This window comes from Dipodomys ordii, unplaced genomic scaffold, assembly GCF_000151885.1.
Source record: "Dipodomys ordii isolate 6190 unplaced genomic scaffold, Dord_2.0 Scaffold83, whole genome shotgun sequence".
Classification (NCBI taxonomy): Eukaryota; Metazoa; Chordata; class Mammalia; order Rodentia; family Heteromyidae; genus Dipodomys; species Dipodomys ordii.
The window spans coordinates 4,189,051-4,204,089 of record NW_012267299.1 but is presented as its reverse complement, the minus strand read 5'-3'; the positions used below and the strand labels follow the sequence as shown (position 1 = coordinate 4,204,089).

The window sequence follows — 15,039 nt, the reverse complement described above, 5'->3', positions numbered from 1 at the left end:
GTCAGTCACGGGTCTTGAACTCTGGGCCTGGGCACTGTCCCTGAGCTCTTCAGCTCAAGGCTAGCACTCTACCACTTGAGCTACAGTGCCACTTACGTGTACACTATTCTCAAGGAAAACTTTTTCAAACTTCTTAATTCAGGAAATTGACATTAGAGAGAGTTTTTAGGTTCTCTCCCTCCCCACAAGTCATCCCAATTTATGAATTGAAGAGAAATGCTAGAACTTTAGATGTTGGAACCAAAACACAAAATCAGATTATTTGCTTCATTGCTAATCAAAAGAGATGGTTGCCCGAGTAGTGGTGTTCTTGTGCAAACTCTACAATAATTGGCCTCTGTAGATTTTTTTTAATTGTCAAGTTGATGTACGGAGGGTTACGGTTACATACATAAGGTAATGAGTACATTTCTTTTGAACATTGTTACCTCCTCCCTCATTTTTCTCCCACTTTCCCTCACCTCCAATTGCCCTCTCCCCAAGTTGTAAAGTTCATTTCCAACATAGTATCTTGTGAATATCACTGTTACTTTGGTTCACCCTTTGTCCTTTGTCTCACTATTTTGTTATTCCTCTTCCTTCCCCAATTCAGATAAATGTATATTCAAGACACAGGACACCAAAATCAAATACAGTGACAGCATGACAGCAGGGGATAAAGCAAAGGAAAAAAAAGAAATGAAAGAAAAAAGAACTTCATGCAGTACATTAAAAAACAACAACAACAAAGAAAAACTTCTTGCTTCCATGTCTTGGACTTCATTTTGCTTAGCATCATCTTATATGGCCATATGTACATAGCTATTATGCTATTGTGATCCTCTGCTAGGACTATCCTAGACATATACTAATTATTACAAATGAAGGAAACCATGGAGTCTATGTTTCTTTGGGTCTGGCTATTTCACTTAATATGATTTTTTCCAAGTCTTTCCATACAGATTTCTTAGAATAAAGAAGCCTTAGAAATTTAACTTCCAAACAAGACTAGAATTTCTCCTTGATGTGGCAAATTTGATAACATTGTATGGGGCTGGAGGTTGAAGAAAAAGGAACTAAGCATGTTGGCTTGTTTCCATGCAGTCTGGTTGCTGCTTGGGGAACAAGTAGAGACCCATTGGGCCTTGGAAGTTCTCTTGCTAAAATTGAAAATGCATTACCTCAGGATTTCTGAAAGAGGAAAAGTAGTTTCTACCCAGAGTGGTTTCAGTCTGTGACTTAAGAGCCCGGCAGTGAAAGGCAGGGCACACTTTGTGTGTTTAAACCCCAAGGGGAGCTGCTACCTCTCAGCCATCAACCTGGGGGAACTTATTTCCTTTCCTTATGGATCAGTATTCCTGTCCTTGGGACTGGCTTTGTAACAGTAACTCTGATGGAGTGAGGTGGCTGAATAAGAAAGCATAAGAAAATCAATCAAACCTATTCCTGGAACACAAAGCATAGATTCTTGGTCCTTGGCCTGGTTGCATTTCTTTGAAGTCTTTACTCTCTGTTTTTCCTACTTCTTCACTAATTTTTGAAACCTGATTTTATCTGACTTTTTTTTCATTTTAACAATATTTAAAACTTGAAAGCTTTAGGAGTTAGGAGCTATCAGCAGATGGACTTTTCAAAAGTACAGTTAGTCATGTGTCATAATGTTTAACCTCCCAAAACCTGTACTGTACCCAAAACCCCTCCTGTCTGCTCAGTTTATCAGATTTAAGAAACTGATTTAGGTCCAGCATCTGTACTGACCCTGACCCACTTTGGAGCAATACTGGGGCTTGGAAAAAAGGCCTTACACATTAAAATTTTTTAAATCGTTATTATAAAGGTGATATACAGAGCTGTAAGTCAGTAATGACAACATTTCTTTTAGGACAATGTCATCCCTTTCCTCACACTCTTTCATAGCTTTTTCACTCAAGGTTGTCACTCAGCCACTTAAGCCATAGATCCACTTCTGGTATTTTGCTGGTTAAGTGGAGATAAAACTCACGTGGACCTTTCTGCCCATGCTGGCTTCAAACTGCATTATTCAAATTTCAGCCTCTTGAATAGCTAGGATTACAGATGTAAGTTGGACCATAGTTTTGACAGAATTACCTAGAGAACCAAATTATGATAGACATTAAGGGGAAAAAATCCAAACAGTTTTTAAGTCTCCATTTGCAATATAATTTAATCTGAATAATTTTTTATTGTACTCTGTGGTACATGTGAATAAGTGCTTTTGTTTTTGCATTAGCAAAAATGCAGATAAAATGGTACCATTTGCAAGTGATTGTTGATCACTTTTCTTGAAAAATATTTTTATTTGTTATTTTTGGTTTTGATAAGTTTTATTAGGGTATAGTTTACAGATAATACAATAGACATTTTGTTGTGTTTAATCAATATATACATATTCATGTAACTTTACCATTAAAAGCTAAATAAAACTTCTCTTTCGCACTTTCAAAAAATTATAAAACATATACCTTATTAATATAAACAAATGTACATCATTGTCAGTTGTTGTAGTTACCAGGAAGAGTATGGGTTCCAGCACTTGCTGCAAATGTCCATTTCTTCTAGCTCTTTCCTACTACCCTACTATGATGTTATTTCTTTCTGACCCAAGTATTATTTTTTTCTGCCTGGGAAGAGACAGACTTCAATCAACCAATTGTAGTTTTGCTAGAGCCATTCCCCCACCCATTACTGTTATTATTATTTATTTTATTTTATTTTTGGTGCCGATATTTGGGCTTGAGGTCAGGGCCTAGGCATTGTCTCTTAGTTTTTTCACACAGGGATGGTGCTGTAACACTTGAGTCACACTTCTACTTATGGCTTTTTGCTGATTAATTAGAGATGAGAATTTCATACTTTTCTTCCAGGGCTGGCTTTGAACTTTGATTCTGATTCTCAGATCTCAGCTACCTTAGTAGCTAGGATTACAGATCTGAGCCACCTGTGTATAACACCCAGGATTCTTTTTGTTCTTTGTTTTTTGTTTCTACCATATAGCTTGGATCATTCTTCATGTTATTCTCATCTACTCTGTACTTGAATACAGTGTGAATTGTATTGAATATAGAGAAAAACCATGCAGTTTTAATCTTTCAAAAGTTCATTATAACATCTGGCACACAAAGCTCCTCATCTATATCTTCTACTTCAACCATTGAATCTTGTTTTAAAAAACATGTTTTCTAGATGTTTTCTGCTTCAATAAAGTAGATTAGACAAGGTAACAATTATGCCATCTTTAAGCCAATAGTTTTATCCTTCTCAGCCTGGGTTTTCCCTTTATCATTGTAGCAGGAAACAGTCAGATAAACCCTTGCATGTATTCTTGGCACTTTTGTGAGGAGACATGTTAAGGAACCTTTAGGAGATTGAGCTAGAGATTAATCCTTGCTTTTCCTTTTTTTCCCCTGACCTTGCCTCCATTTAGCAATGTTTTCTCTGCATTTTTGTGTACTTTCCTGACCCTCTCATATAATTCTCAGCAAAAGTTGGGAAAGTTGTGTTCTTTGAAGAAAATTAAAAGTTCAGACATGATGTGTGAGACTACCATTTCTTGAGCCTACTAGAACCCTTTCCCAAGGACTTTCTGTTTCCCTCTAAAATGTGTTCAGCCCATGTTGAAAATACTTTAGAATTGGAAAAATTCAAAATCTTTCTTTTTTCCCTTTTTTAAATCAAATTTATTTTAAACTAATACTTGAAAACAAAAAAATTGTACATGTTCATAGGGCAACATGATTTTTCTATACATATATATTCTGTAATATTTAAGTCAGGTTAAACATGCCCCTTGAAATTTTATGACAGAAAGCATTCACAGTTATTACATTTCACAATGTATGGTACATTGTTGATTTCTGTGGTTAACCTTACTTGGCACTGGTCAATAGCACATCAGAACTTCTTTCTCTTGTCTAGCTGTAACTTAATACTCACTGATCAGAGATTAGCCCTGATTATTATTCGTTGTGTATGAAATATTGTTGGTGTACAGTATGAGAAATAATATGTGAAAATAATAATAATAATAATTTGTGTACCAGTGGCTCATGCCTTTAAGTGTAACTACTCAGGAAGCTGAAAATTGGAGGATTATGGTTCCAAGGCAGTCTGTGCAGAAAAGTTCTAAAAACTCTGTTTCCAGTTAACTATCAAAATTTTTGACTAGAGGGATGGATTAAGTAGAAGAGCATCAGATATGAATAAGACAGCCTAGTAATAGGTCCAGGTCCCTGAGTTCAGACCCAACACACACACACACACACACACACACACAAATAAATGGTGAGTTCAGACCCAACACACACATACCCAAAGAAATGGTGAAATCTAGCCTAATGTAGAACAATAGGTGAACTCTTTTTCTCCTTTTAATTTTAAATTTGTCTTCTTTGTAGATTTAGCCAATATACAAATAAACTATATTGAAGCTTTTTTAATACCTGGACTAAGATCTAATGATGGAAGAGATAAGCAGTGTAAGGATGTGTGTGTGTATGTGTGTGAGAGAGAGAGAGACAGAAAGAGAGAGAAGAGAGAGAGAGAGAGAGAGGGGAGAGAGTGTGTGTGTCCAACTTGGAAAATTGAGCCTAGAAATTCTGGGTGGCCTTGGCACCATGACACAATCTAATGTGAATTGTTCAGGGAAGAATTCTTAAAGGAAGTCAGCTGTACTTCTTGTGTCACTTAGAATACAAACTTAATAGATAAGTGTGTTTAAAGTTTTTCTTGTTATGTTGTTAACCTGGCTTTATTATAACTATGTGGGAAATATGGGAAAACATTGTGTTTTGGCAAGTTTCACAGCTGTTCAGTGAAACATTTGATCCTGAGAAAGTATTAGTGGGTGAAACCAGTCACTTCATAGAGTGGAATTTTGTAGCCCCACAAAAGATTTCCTACCCTTAACCAATTATCTACCCAATTACAGGTAAAGAAATTGAGACCCAAAGAGGAAAATTAGCTGGCTTAAAATCACATATGTAGAAAATATATACACATTGCTACTCCGGTCTGCCCAGTATCTTTCTGACTCTTGAGAAGCTATTTTATCTCTGTATCACATTTATTTCTCAAATCTACTTCAGAAAGATATCTCTGTTTAAATTTTTGTTGATCATGTACAGGTGAAGTCTAATCAGCTTTTTTTCAGCCACTTACAAAATTGTTTCTATAAGGGAGATTCATAGATTCAAAAGACATATTCATAAGAGAAAATCATGCAGACCTATTTAACATAATTTTATGTGACAGAAAAGCCTTGGTAAGGAAATGAAACTCCGTAGAAATATTTAAACCTGTGTGCTGTTATGTAGGAGAATGTTAACAGATGGTCATGAGGAAATACGAAAGGGAAGAGGTATTATCTTATGCTTGTAACAAATTTAGCATGCTCTGTCTGTTCAGAATATTCTCTGTGATAAGACTGTTACTTTTCTCCTGGTGCAAGTGGGGGTACCTCTCACAGGAGAGCATCATGGCCTACTTTAGAGAAGGTCAGAAATCTTTCCTTAGTCTTGTCCTGCTTCAGGGAAAAGGGCAGGAAGAAAGCTATAGAGATCTCCCTGCTTCTGTTGCTTTCTAGTACGTCAATGTAGCATGTTTTGGGGTAGTGTTCCTTGAACTTCATTGTTTCTCTCCCCCATCTCCTCTATGTTTATTGATGATTATGATAGAGAACATGGCAGCTTCTTTATTTTGTCAGAAGTAGAATCTTGATGGAATCAGACTTTGAAGGTTTGGGGTCATTACCACAAATGGTACTTTTTTGTCTTACACACAAGAAAATAAAAGAAAAGAAAGCACTTTACTAATAAATTTTAGACTTCATTTGGTAATTTCAATAATTGGAACAGGTTGACTTTTATTTTTGCCAGTCCTGGGGCTTGAATTCAGGGCCTGGGAGATGTCCCTGAGCCTCTTTGTACTCAAGGATATTGCTCTACCACTTGAGCCATAGTACCACTTCCAGCTTTTTCTGGGAAGTTTATTGGAGATAAGAGTCTCAGGAACTTTTCTGCTCTGGCTGGCTTTGGACCTCAGTCCTCAGATTTTACCCTCTCAAGTCACTAGGATTACAGGCATGAGCCACTGGTGTCTGGCTGGCTTTTATTTTTAATTATAGGTAGTTCTTTCCTGTAATTTTTCTCAATCACTGTGGGTTTATTTTCGATCATGGAACAAGGGAAGGAATAGTTTTTTTCTAGCAAAAATTGAATTTGTGTTTTTGAATGTTACTTAACTATCGACCTGGTGAGAGACTTGGGAGGTGATCATTACTAACAGCGTTCATTTGATATACCAGGAGAGACAGTCACTGGATGCCCAGCATAGCTGTCACCTGTGGCACATGAATGCAGAGGCCCTTCCAGAATGGATAACCTGCCTGGTACAAAGAGTAAGTTTCTTCGTTTTGAGGTAAAGTAGGAATATACAACCACTGAAATATCTTTGTCCTCCTTTTAGAGCTTGTGTCTTTGATATGTTGTTTTCAAAACACATGAGCAGGGGCTGGGAAGGTGGCTCAGTGGTAGAGTGCTTGCCTTGCATGCATGAGTTCTTGGGTTCGATTCCTCAGCACCACATAAGCAAAAAGAAAAAATCCAGAAGTGGTGCTGTGGCTCAAGAGGTAGAGCACTAGCCTTGAGCTGAAGAGCTGAGGGACAATGCCCAGGCCCAGAGTTCAGGCCCCACGACCGGACCCAAAACAACAACAATAACAACAAAAGACACATGAGCAGGGTGGTGACACCTGACTATACCTACTGGATTGTTCACTGTAACTGGGGCATTCGTGGCACTTTTCTGTCTCAGGTTTTGAACTTGGTGTTTTCTCTTCTTTAAATGTTCCTCCAATAGGTACACATCCAGTTCTCACATTTCTACATTTTTTTAAATTATTGAGACCTTGCCTAGCCAACTATCAACTGTCCCTTCTTACTTTATCCTTCTATCTTCCCCAATTTTATTATATACCTCTCTATACTCTCTAGACCATTCACACTGTAATACTCATTACTTGCAAATATACACAAGCACGTATATGACACAATATATACTTAAATATACACACATAAATAGATTTATACCACACACATAACATATACACACAGAGATTACTTACTTTGTAAACCACTTAGTTACCATAGTAGGACTCAGAGAATTTTGTAGTTTGGTCATTAGTATATCCACAGCACCTAGAATAGTACCTGCTAAGTGAATTCATTGTCTTGTGTGTGTGACACACACACACACACACACACACACACACAGAGTCAAACATAAACATAATCTGTATAAGTAATAACTCTTACTAGTATAACCAAAATGAAAATACTAAAAAAAAAGAAAAGAAAATACTACATGTTAAGAAGTTGCATGTTTTTTCTCATATGTGGAAGCTAGAATTAGTTTATAAATATGTAAGTAAATGCTTTGAGTGGTATGCAAATATACATATATTTAATACCTGAAACAGGCTAGATTTAGGGGAGAACTTAGAGTAATTTCTTAGAAAGGCTAAATTGAAGTTCAACAAAATAAACACCAGGAAAGAGGTACTTGAAAGAGGTTGGGTGGTGGCAAGGGAAGGAGAGTAGATTAGTGAAGACAAGAAGAAGAAAAGAATACAGTTGGTTTTTTTTTTTTTTTGTTCTAAAGCAGTGCATTTCCTGCAACATTAAGAAAAGTGTAGGATGGAATGGATTGGGAAAGATAGGTGAAAATCTTGAAAGGGGTGACATTGATGAAGACCCATTGTATTCCTAACCTGCTTTATTGTAAGAGCAAGAACTAATCTTGTTAATATGATAGTTACTTTCACACAATATAAAATGCCTTTTAGAAATTACATGGGTTTTGGAGAAATATAATTACTTTCTCCATTGAATAGCTTATATTTTGGTTTAAAAAATAGCCCTTAAGTTTTAGTAGATATCTCTGTATCCATTCTCACACTGTAATAATTTCTGGGAGAATGCCCAGTGTACAGCTGGTAAAGTGTCCTGAACTTTATAAGGCATATTACAATACTACAGATACTCCATTTCCTTTGGGGAAAAGATAAGTTTAAGGCGAGTTCATCATTAATTTCTAACCCACGTCTGGAAAATGCACCATGTGATGTATGCAGTCAAGATCTTTGGGTTGCCTGTAAAAAGCCAGGAAGATCTTTATTCTGTTGGTTGGGAAGTTTCCCTCCCCCGTGCTTGGTATGCAAGAAGGGTATCAAAACAGACACTTTTCTGTGAGATTTTACTTGCAAATGAAGCTCTGTAGACTAATTTGCTTCCTAGTTTCATGGAGTATTTCTCTTCATTAGTTTACACTGTATCCATATTCAACCTATTGTTTAAGAGACGCTCTTTTGGAATTCTTAGGCGTATGGTTGGTTAGGCATGATTTGCAATATGTTATCATTCTAGAACATTGTTTCTGCTTATCTCTAGTAGAATGCTTGTTTCCATTTGCTGTTCTGTCTGCTAATCAGAAAACAGAAAGCTAGTCTTTTCTGTAGCATTAAAAACTTCCATGGGGTTGGCTTTTGTCTTTTCTCTTTCCCCCCCCTAAACTCACATTCTCTCTGGCTACATTACAATGAAAGCATTGTCTTCCTTTTCTTTTATTACCTGTAGGCCCAGTGGACAGTTGGAAAACTGAATTGCCCTTTTTGTGGGGCTCACTTAGGGGGCTTTAATTTTGTCAGCGCTCCAAAATGTTCCTGTGGCCAGCTTGCAGCTGTCCATCTCTCTAAGAGCCGGACTGATTATCAACCAGCACAGGCAGACGGACTAATGAGACCATCGCTGAAATCCATGTCACATCCCAGAGTTCAGTCAGGTTGTGACAAGAAAACTCTGCCGACAGGTGGTAGCTCCAAAACCAGAAACCATAAGCTTTTAAATATGGCCCAAAATAATAATGGTCTTGGAAGATTAACAGAAGCACTCTGCCTAGAGGTACGGGCCACATACTTTGAGATGAAGAATGAAAAACTGCTCTTCAAAACGTCAGATCCCAAATACCAGCTTTTTGTTCCCCAGCTGGTGACTGGCAGATGCACAAGAGCGTTTCATAGGAAATCACATAGTTTAGATTTGAACATCAGTGAGAAACGGACTTTATTACCCACTTTGTACCAAATACATAGTAAGATTACAGCTTACCCCAGGCTAAATGAAACACAGCCCATCGACCTTTCAGGACTGCCTTTACAGTCTAGTAAAAATAGCTGTTCTTTTCAGAATCCATCCCGTTTTGATCCTAATATGCTGCTTCAAAGGTTTTCAGTGGCTTCCCGTGAGACCCAGACACAAAGAGGAGAATTTCAGTGTGGACTAGAAGCTTCTTCAGTGTACTCTGACCACACTACTAATACCAGCAACCTGACTTTTGTGATGGATCTGCCCTCCACTGGGAGGAGCATGCTGGAGGCCTCAGAGCAAGAAGAACAGCTGTCTCCTCTGGACTTCCTGCATTCCGCCAGTTTTTCACTAGGCACCATTAACCAAAGGCTGAATAAAAGAGAAAGAAGCAAGTTGAGGAGTCTGAGAAGGAAGCAACGGAGGCATGAAAGATGGCTACAGAAGCAGGTAATGTTAATGTTACTTTAAAAAAGAAAAGAAAAAGAAATTTACTAACAATTCTGCATTTGTAAATAGTGGGGCTTGAAGCATACAGCTAACTTTGAACAACTATATTACAGAAACTCGGTTTTAATGTTGGAAGCGACAGTTTTTTCTAGGTACATTTAATAATCATGTATCCCTATTATAACTTGCAATGTGTAATCATTTCTGTGCTTCACATATGGTTAGAAACACCTCTCTTGCTGTTTTTTAGTTTCCAATTTTGCGGTTTCAAGAGGGAACTAAACATGTCATGATATTGAGACTGGATGGCTTATTATAAATATTTTTAATTTATTACATGTTGTCCTGGCTTTGCAGCAATTTTAGGTTGAGTGGAAACAAATGTTTCTCTAAATCTAATCAACATTGTTCACTTTTCATCATGCTTATTTTAATCTGATATTTTCAAGGAACCTTATTTAATTATGTGCCTAGGGATACAGGTGTGATCATGAAAGTAATTGTGCCAAATTATAAATGTTACTCAAAGGATAATTTCCCCTTTCTGTGATTTTTGTAGGAGTGTTCGCTTCTCTATTATTTGAACTCTTGCACTTCCAGAGAATGAGCTCAGGGTTGTGTGTGACAGACCAAATAGTAAGTTTTAGATTCTACAGAAGCCAATTTACACCCTGACTGAAGTGCTATGAATATTTGGAAGTTTGAGGACTTGTCTGTTTCTCAATAAACATTGCTTCGCAAACTTCCTTCTTACCTTCTTACCTGTTTCTTACTAATCAATGGTAGTTCTTGTTAATTTGTCTGTTGAATATTAACAATACCCAGAGACTTAAAATACATAAAGCAGCAATTTTGTCTAATAATTCACTGTACGACAGCTGAGTGAATTTTTCCTGACATTATCCAAAACAAAAAACAGTGCAATGAATGCTTCAGTCAGATTTGGATATGTTTTACATATTTTAGTTAGATAGTATAGTATTATTAGAGATAATTGTGTCTTGTATTTTTGGCTGGTTAGTATAGGAGCACTTCAGTTTTTTAAAAATAAATGATTGTTAATGTGGTCAGTAGTTTTCAGAAATGAATGTATTTTAGCATCATTAGATATAATATAATTGATTGAATCCATGAAATTCAAACTATTTGAGAAGTTGACTTCTACCTAAATAAGTTACAGATGATCATGCGTTGAGTATTCAGAAAAAAATAACTTAAAAACAGAGCCCCATTATAAAGGAGAAATATGAATTATCTTATAAATAGAAATGTAAAAGAAGCATGAAAGCTATACTTACTGTATTCTGACAATATATGCAGATAACATCTTTGAAATTAAGTAAATGTGTTTAATTCTAGGGATAAATCCTTTTGAAAACCTCAACTGTATTAAAAACTATTTTAAAGCATAGAAATGTTCAGTTTACACAGTTTAGAGGATGACAATAGCAAAGTTAAGTTTGGGGAAATTTTTTAATAGATAACATTTTTATTCATTCATATACCTATAATTTGACCAATCTGCTTAGCTAATTAATTTTTTGTGAACATTTATTGAATGTTTATTTGGGATACTAGTGTATTGCTTAATGATTTCAATATAGATTTTGTGTTTGCTGCTGTTGTTTTGTTTTTTGGTGGTGCTAGGGATGAACTCAGGGTCTTGTGCATCCCAAGTAAATGCTCTACTATTGAGCCGCATCTCTAGCCCCAGATTCTACCCCTTTTACATGAGAAGACAAACAATAGTTACCATAAGTATTGACCATCTTTAATGTTTCATTGTTTAATGGAAACAAAAATTAGCTATTTTTAAAACAGGTTTTGTGGCTTTTCGCTATTCAGTTTTTACTTTCTCATCTATTCTGGAAACCACCCTTGCCAGTACAGTTTGTGAATGTTCTCTGCCATTCTGTAGGTTGTGTCTACATCCTGCTGATTGTTTCCTTTACGGTGCAAAAGCTACTGAGCCTGATATACTCCCATCTGTCTAGATTTTTTTTTGTATTTCCTGTGCTCTGAGAATCTTATTCCAAAAATGTCTGCTCATTCCGATGTCCTTGAGTATTTCTCCTATGCTTTCTCTCTGTAGTTTAATAATTTCAGGTCTAGCTTTAAAAGTCTTTCATCCATTTTGAGTTGATTTTTGAAACTGTTAGAGAAAGGGTCTAATTTTACCGGGCGCTGGTGGTTCACACCTGTAATCCTTGCTACTCAGGAGGCTGAGATCTGAGGATCACGGTGCAATGCTAGCCAGGGCAGGAAAGTCCATGAGATTCTTATCTCCAATAAACCACTAGAAAGCCAGAAGTGGCGCTGTGGCTCAAGTGATAGAGCATTAGCCTTGAGTTAAAGAGTGCAGAGACAGCAATACCCAAGCCCAGAGTTTAAGCCCCACAACCGACAAAAAAAAAAAAAAGAAAGAAAAGGAAAGAAATGAAAAGGATCTCATTTTATTCTTTTATACTGTGGGTGTCAGATTTGCCCATCACTACTTACTGATCTTTCCCTAATGTGTGTATTGTCACCTTTGTTGAAGATCCATTGACTGTCAATGTATTGGTTAATATGTGTGTCTCAATTCTATTTGTCTATTTGTTCTTTTTTATATATACATTTTCATTGCAAATACTGTACAGAGGGGTTACAGTTACATGAGGAAGGTATTTAGTACATTTCCTATCCAGCATTATTGCCTCCTCCTTTGTTTTACCCCTACCATCCCATGCACCCCCCAGTTCTTTTCAACATAGTGTTTTGTACATCTCATTGTTACAGTGGGTCAACCTGTAATACCTATTTAAGCATTTTGTTTTTTCCCTTCCCCTCCCCAAATTAGAAAAGTGTATATACAAGATGCAGGGCACCGGAATCAAATACAGTGAAAACGAGTTTTAAGTGGGGGAGGAACATACAAAAGAAACAAAAAGTACATTAGGAAGAACAGCGACAAAGATAAAACCTCTTGTGTCCCTATCTTGGGGTTCATTTCGCAGCAATCCCACTTTTGGGCATTTACCCAAATGATCACAAACAAGGCTATAGTAAAGCTACCAGCACAACTATGTTTGTTGCAGCATTATTTACCATGTCTACTTGTTCTTACAACATGTTGCTTTATTAGAGCTTTGTATATATTTTGAAGTGAGGTCACATAGTGCCTTTTACTTTGATTTTTTTTTTTGGTTCAAGATGGTTTTGGTGTGTGTGTGTGTGTGTGTGTGTGTGTGTGTGTGTGTGTGTTTCTGCAAATTTTAAGGTATTTTCTACTTCTGTGAAGAATATTATTGGTACTTTAATAGGTATTACATATATTTGGTACTGTACTGGGATTTGAACTCAGGACCTGTGCTCTTGCTTAGCTTTTTCACTCAAGGATGGTGCTCAACCACTTTAACCATATTTCCTCTTCCTCTTCCAGTTTTTTGCTAAGAATTGGAAGATAAGAGTCACAGATTTATCTGCCAAGGCTGACTTCAAATAATAATCTCAGCCTCCTGAAAGGCTAGGATTACAAGGATGAGCCATCAATGCCCTAAATATAGACATTTTAATCCTCTCTTTTCAATCTATGAACACAGGCTGTCTTTTCATGTTCTCATGTGATCATCAACTTTATGTTTTATAGTTTTTGTTGTAGGGAGCATATTAATTTTTTATTTTTTAAAAATTATCAGAAAGTTTATTGTTTCATACATAAACAGTTTTGACACAGGATGACTCAATACAATCAGAGCTTAAATTCTTTTCTATTTTTTCCCTCAGTACTGAGGTTGGAACTAGCCTTGTGCTTACTAGCCAGGTGCTCTTGAGCTACAATCTTACTCTTTTTGATTTAGCTGTATTTTAAATAGTCTTTCATTTATACCCAGCTCCAGCTTGAACTATGACCCTTCTACTTATATTTCCTAGCTGGGATGATGGGAGCACATTGTTTAATTTTACTAAAACATGATTACAGTTTACTGAATTGATTTCATGGCCAACTATTGAATTATGACTCATAATTGATTAAAAAAACCCTAGTCTATAAAACAGTGGAACACTGGTAAACCAAGAGACCTGGAGACTTTCTGTCCGGAAGTGGATGTTCTGTGGAAGTGTTTTGATAGGCTTAAGCAATTTTTTTTTCTTGCTTTAACAATAATTTTGTTGTTATTAGTAAAGTGTTGTACAGAGGAGTTACCATTTCATAAGTCATATAATGAGTTCATTTCTTTTTAGACCATGTCACCCTTTCCTTTGCTTTCCTCCTGTTTACTCCTCCCCTCCCTGCTCACAGTTGTATAATTCATTTTCCATAGGATGTATACTTAATTTGCATCGATAATAATTTAAAATTCAAATAACTTGTCAGATTTTCTGACTGTTACTTGGCATTTTATTTCTCTAGACCTCACTTAGCTTTTTCTGCTCACAGCTGACTTTCTACCACTTGATCCATGTCTCCTCTGCCAGCTTTATGCTGGTTAATTGAACTGTCAAGTTTGTTTGCCCAGGCTGGCTTCCGATTGTGATTCTCAGATCTTAGTTTACTGAGTAGGTGGGAGTGTAGATGTGAGTCGCTGGCACCTGCCTTATTTGACTTTTTAAATGAATTTTTGTGTAAGAGATGTAATTTAAAAATACATTCTCTGAGTCCATAGCTTCTCTTTTACATTGTCTTTTTTGCCTGAAGAGCTAAGTTATTCAATTTTAAAGAAGTCTAATTTCTCAAAAAGAAAAATTAAAGAATCCTGTTTTTAGTGTTATTTCTAAGAAGGATAAACATATAAACACAAAAAGGGTTATATAAGAGAGAGAGTTTGTAATTGTGGGGCCATTTGAGAGGATTTAGGAGAGTAGCAAAGAGAACTTGAGGGTGAACAAAAGCAGAATATATTGCATTTGCGAATGAATGTGGCAGAACCCAGCTCATTGCAAGTACTGGAGGTGGGGAAAGAGTAAGGGAATCAATTTGATTAAAGTACTGTAGATACATTCATGAAATATCTTGGTGAAACCTCTTTGTATAATTAACACTTAAAAATGAATGATGAGAATGTAAAACAGGTTCTGTTCCAGGTGTACACATGTGAAATGGAATAATAAAGCTTGTTGAGATTGGCTTTGGGAGCAGGCAGAGGGATGAAAGAGAGTGATTGAGTGGGTGAGCACATGTGCATTTATACATTTATGCATTTATGGACATGTCAAAATGGATCCTCCTTGTACAACTAATGTACAACTGATAGCAAAACTATGGGGAAAGTATTTTCTCCTTTTTGTTTTTCCTAAAAAGTTTATGTTTTACATTGATAGTTTTGATTTTTTTTATTGTGAAAATACTGTACAGAGGGGTTACAATTACATGGGCAAGATAATGAGTACATTTCTTATCAAGCATTGTAGCCTCCTCCTTTGTTTCCCCTTCCCATCCCCCCTGATTTATTTTAAGTGACTTGACTTTTTT

General features: G+C 36.4%; 1 protein-coding gene across 1 annotated transcript in view; it reads left to right on the top strand.

Moving 5' to 3' along the window:
• Positions 1-15,039, top strand: part of Rnf180 (ring finger protein 180) — a 104,626-nt gene that overhangs the window by 7,659 nt on the left and 81,928 nt on the right. Inside the window, exons 2-3 of the mRNA XM_013025256.1 lie at positions 6,302-6,394; positions 8,631-9,587. Coding sequence (XP_012880710.1) covers positions 6,302-6,394; positions 8,631-9,587 — 1,050 coding nt within the window. The remainder of the gene's footprint in view (positions 1-6,301; positions 6,395-8,630; positions 9,588-15,039) is intronic.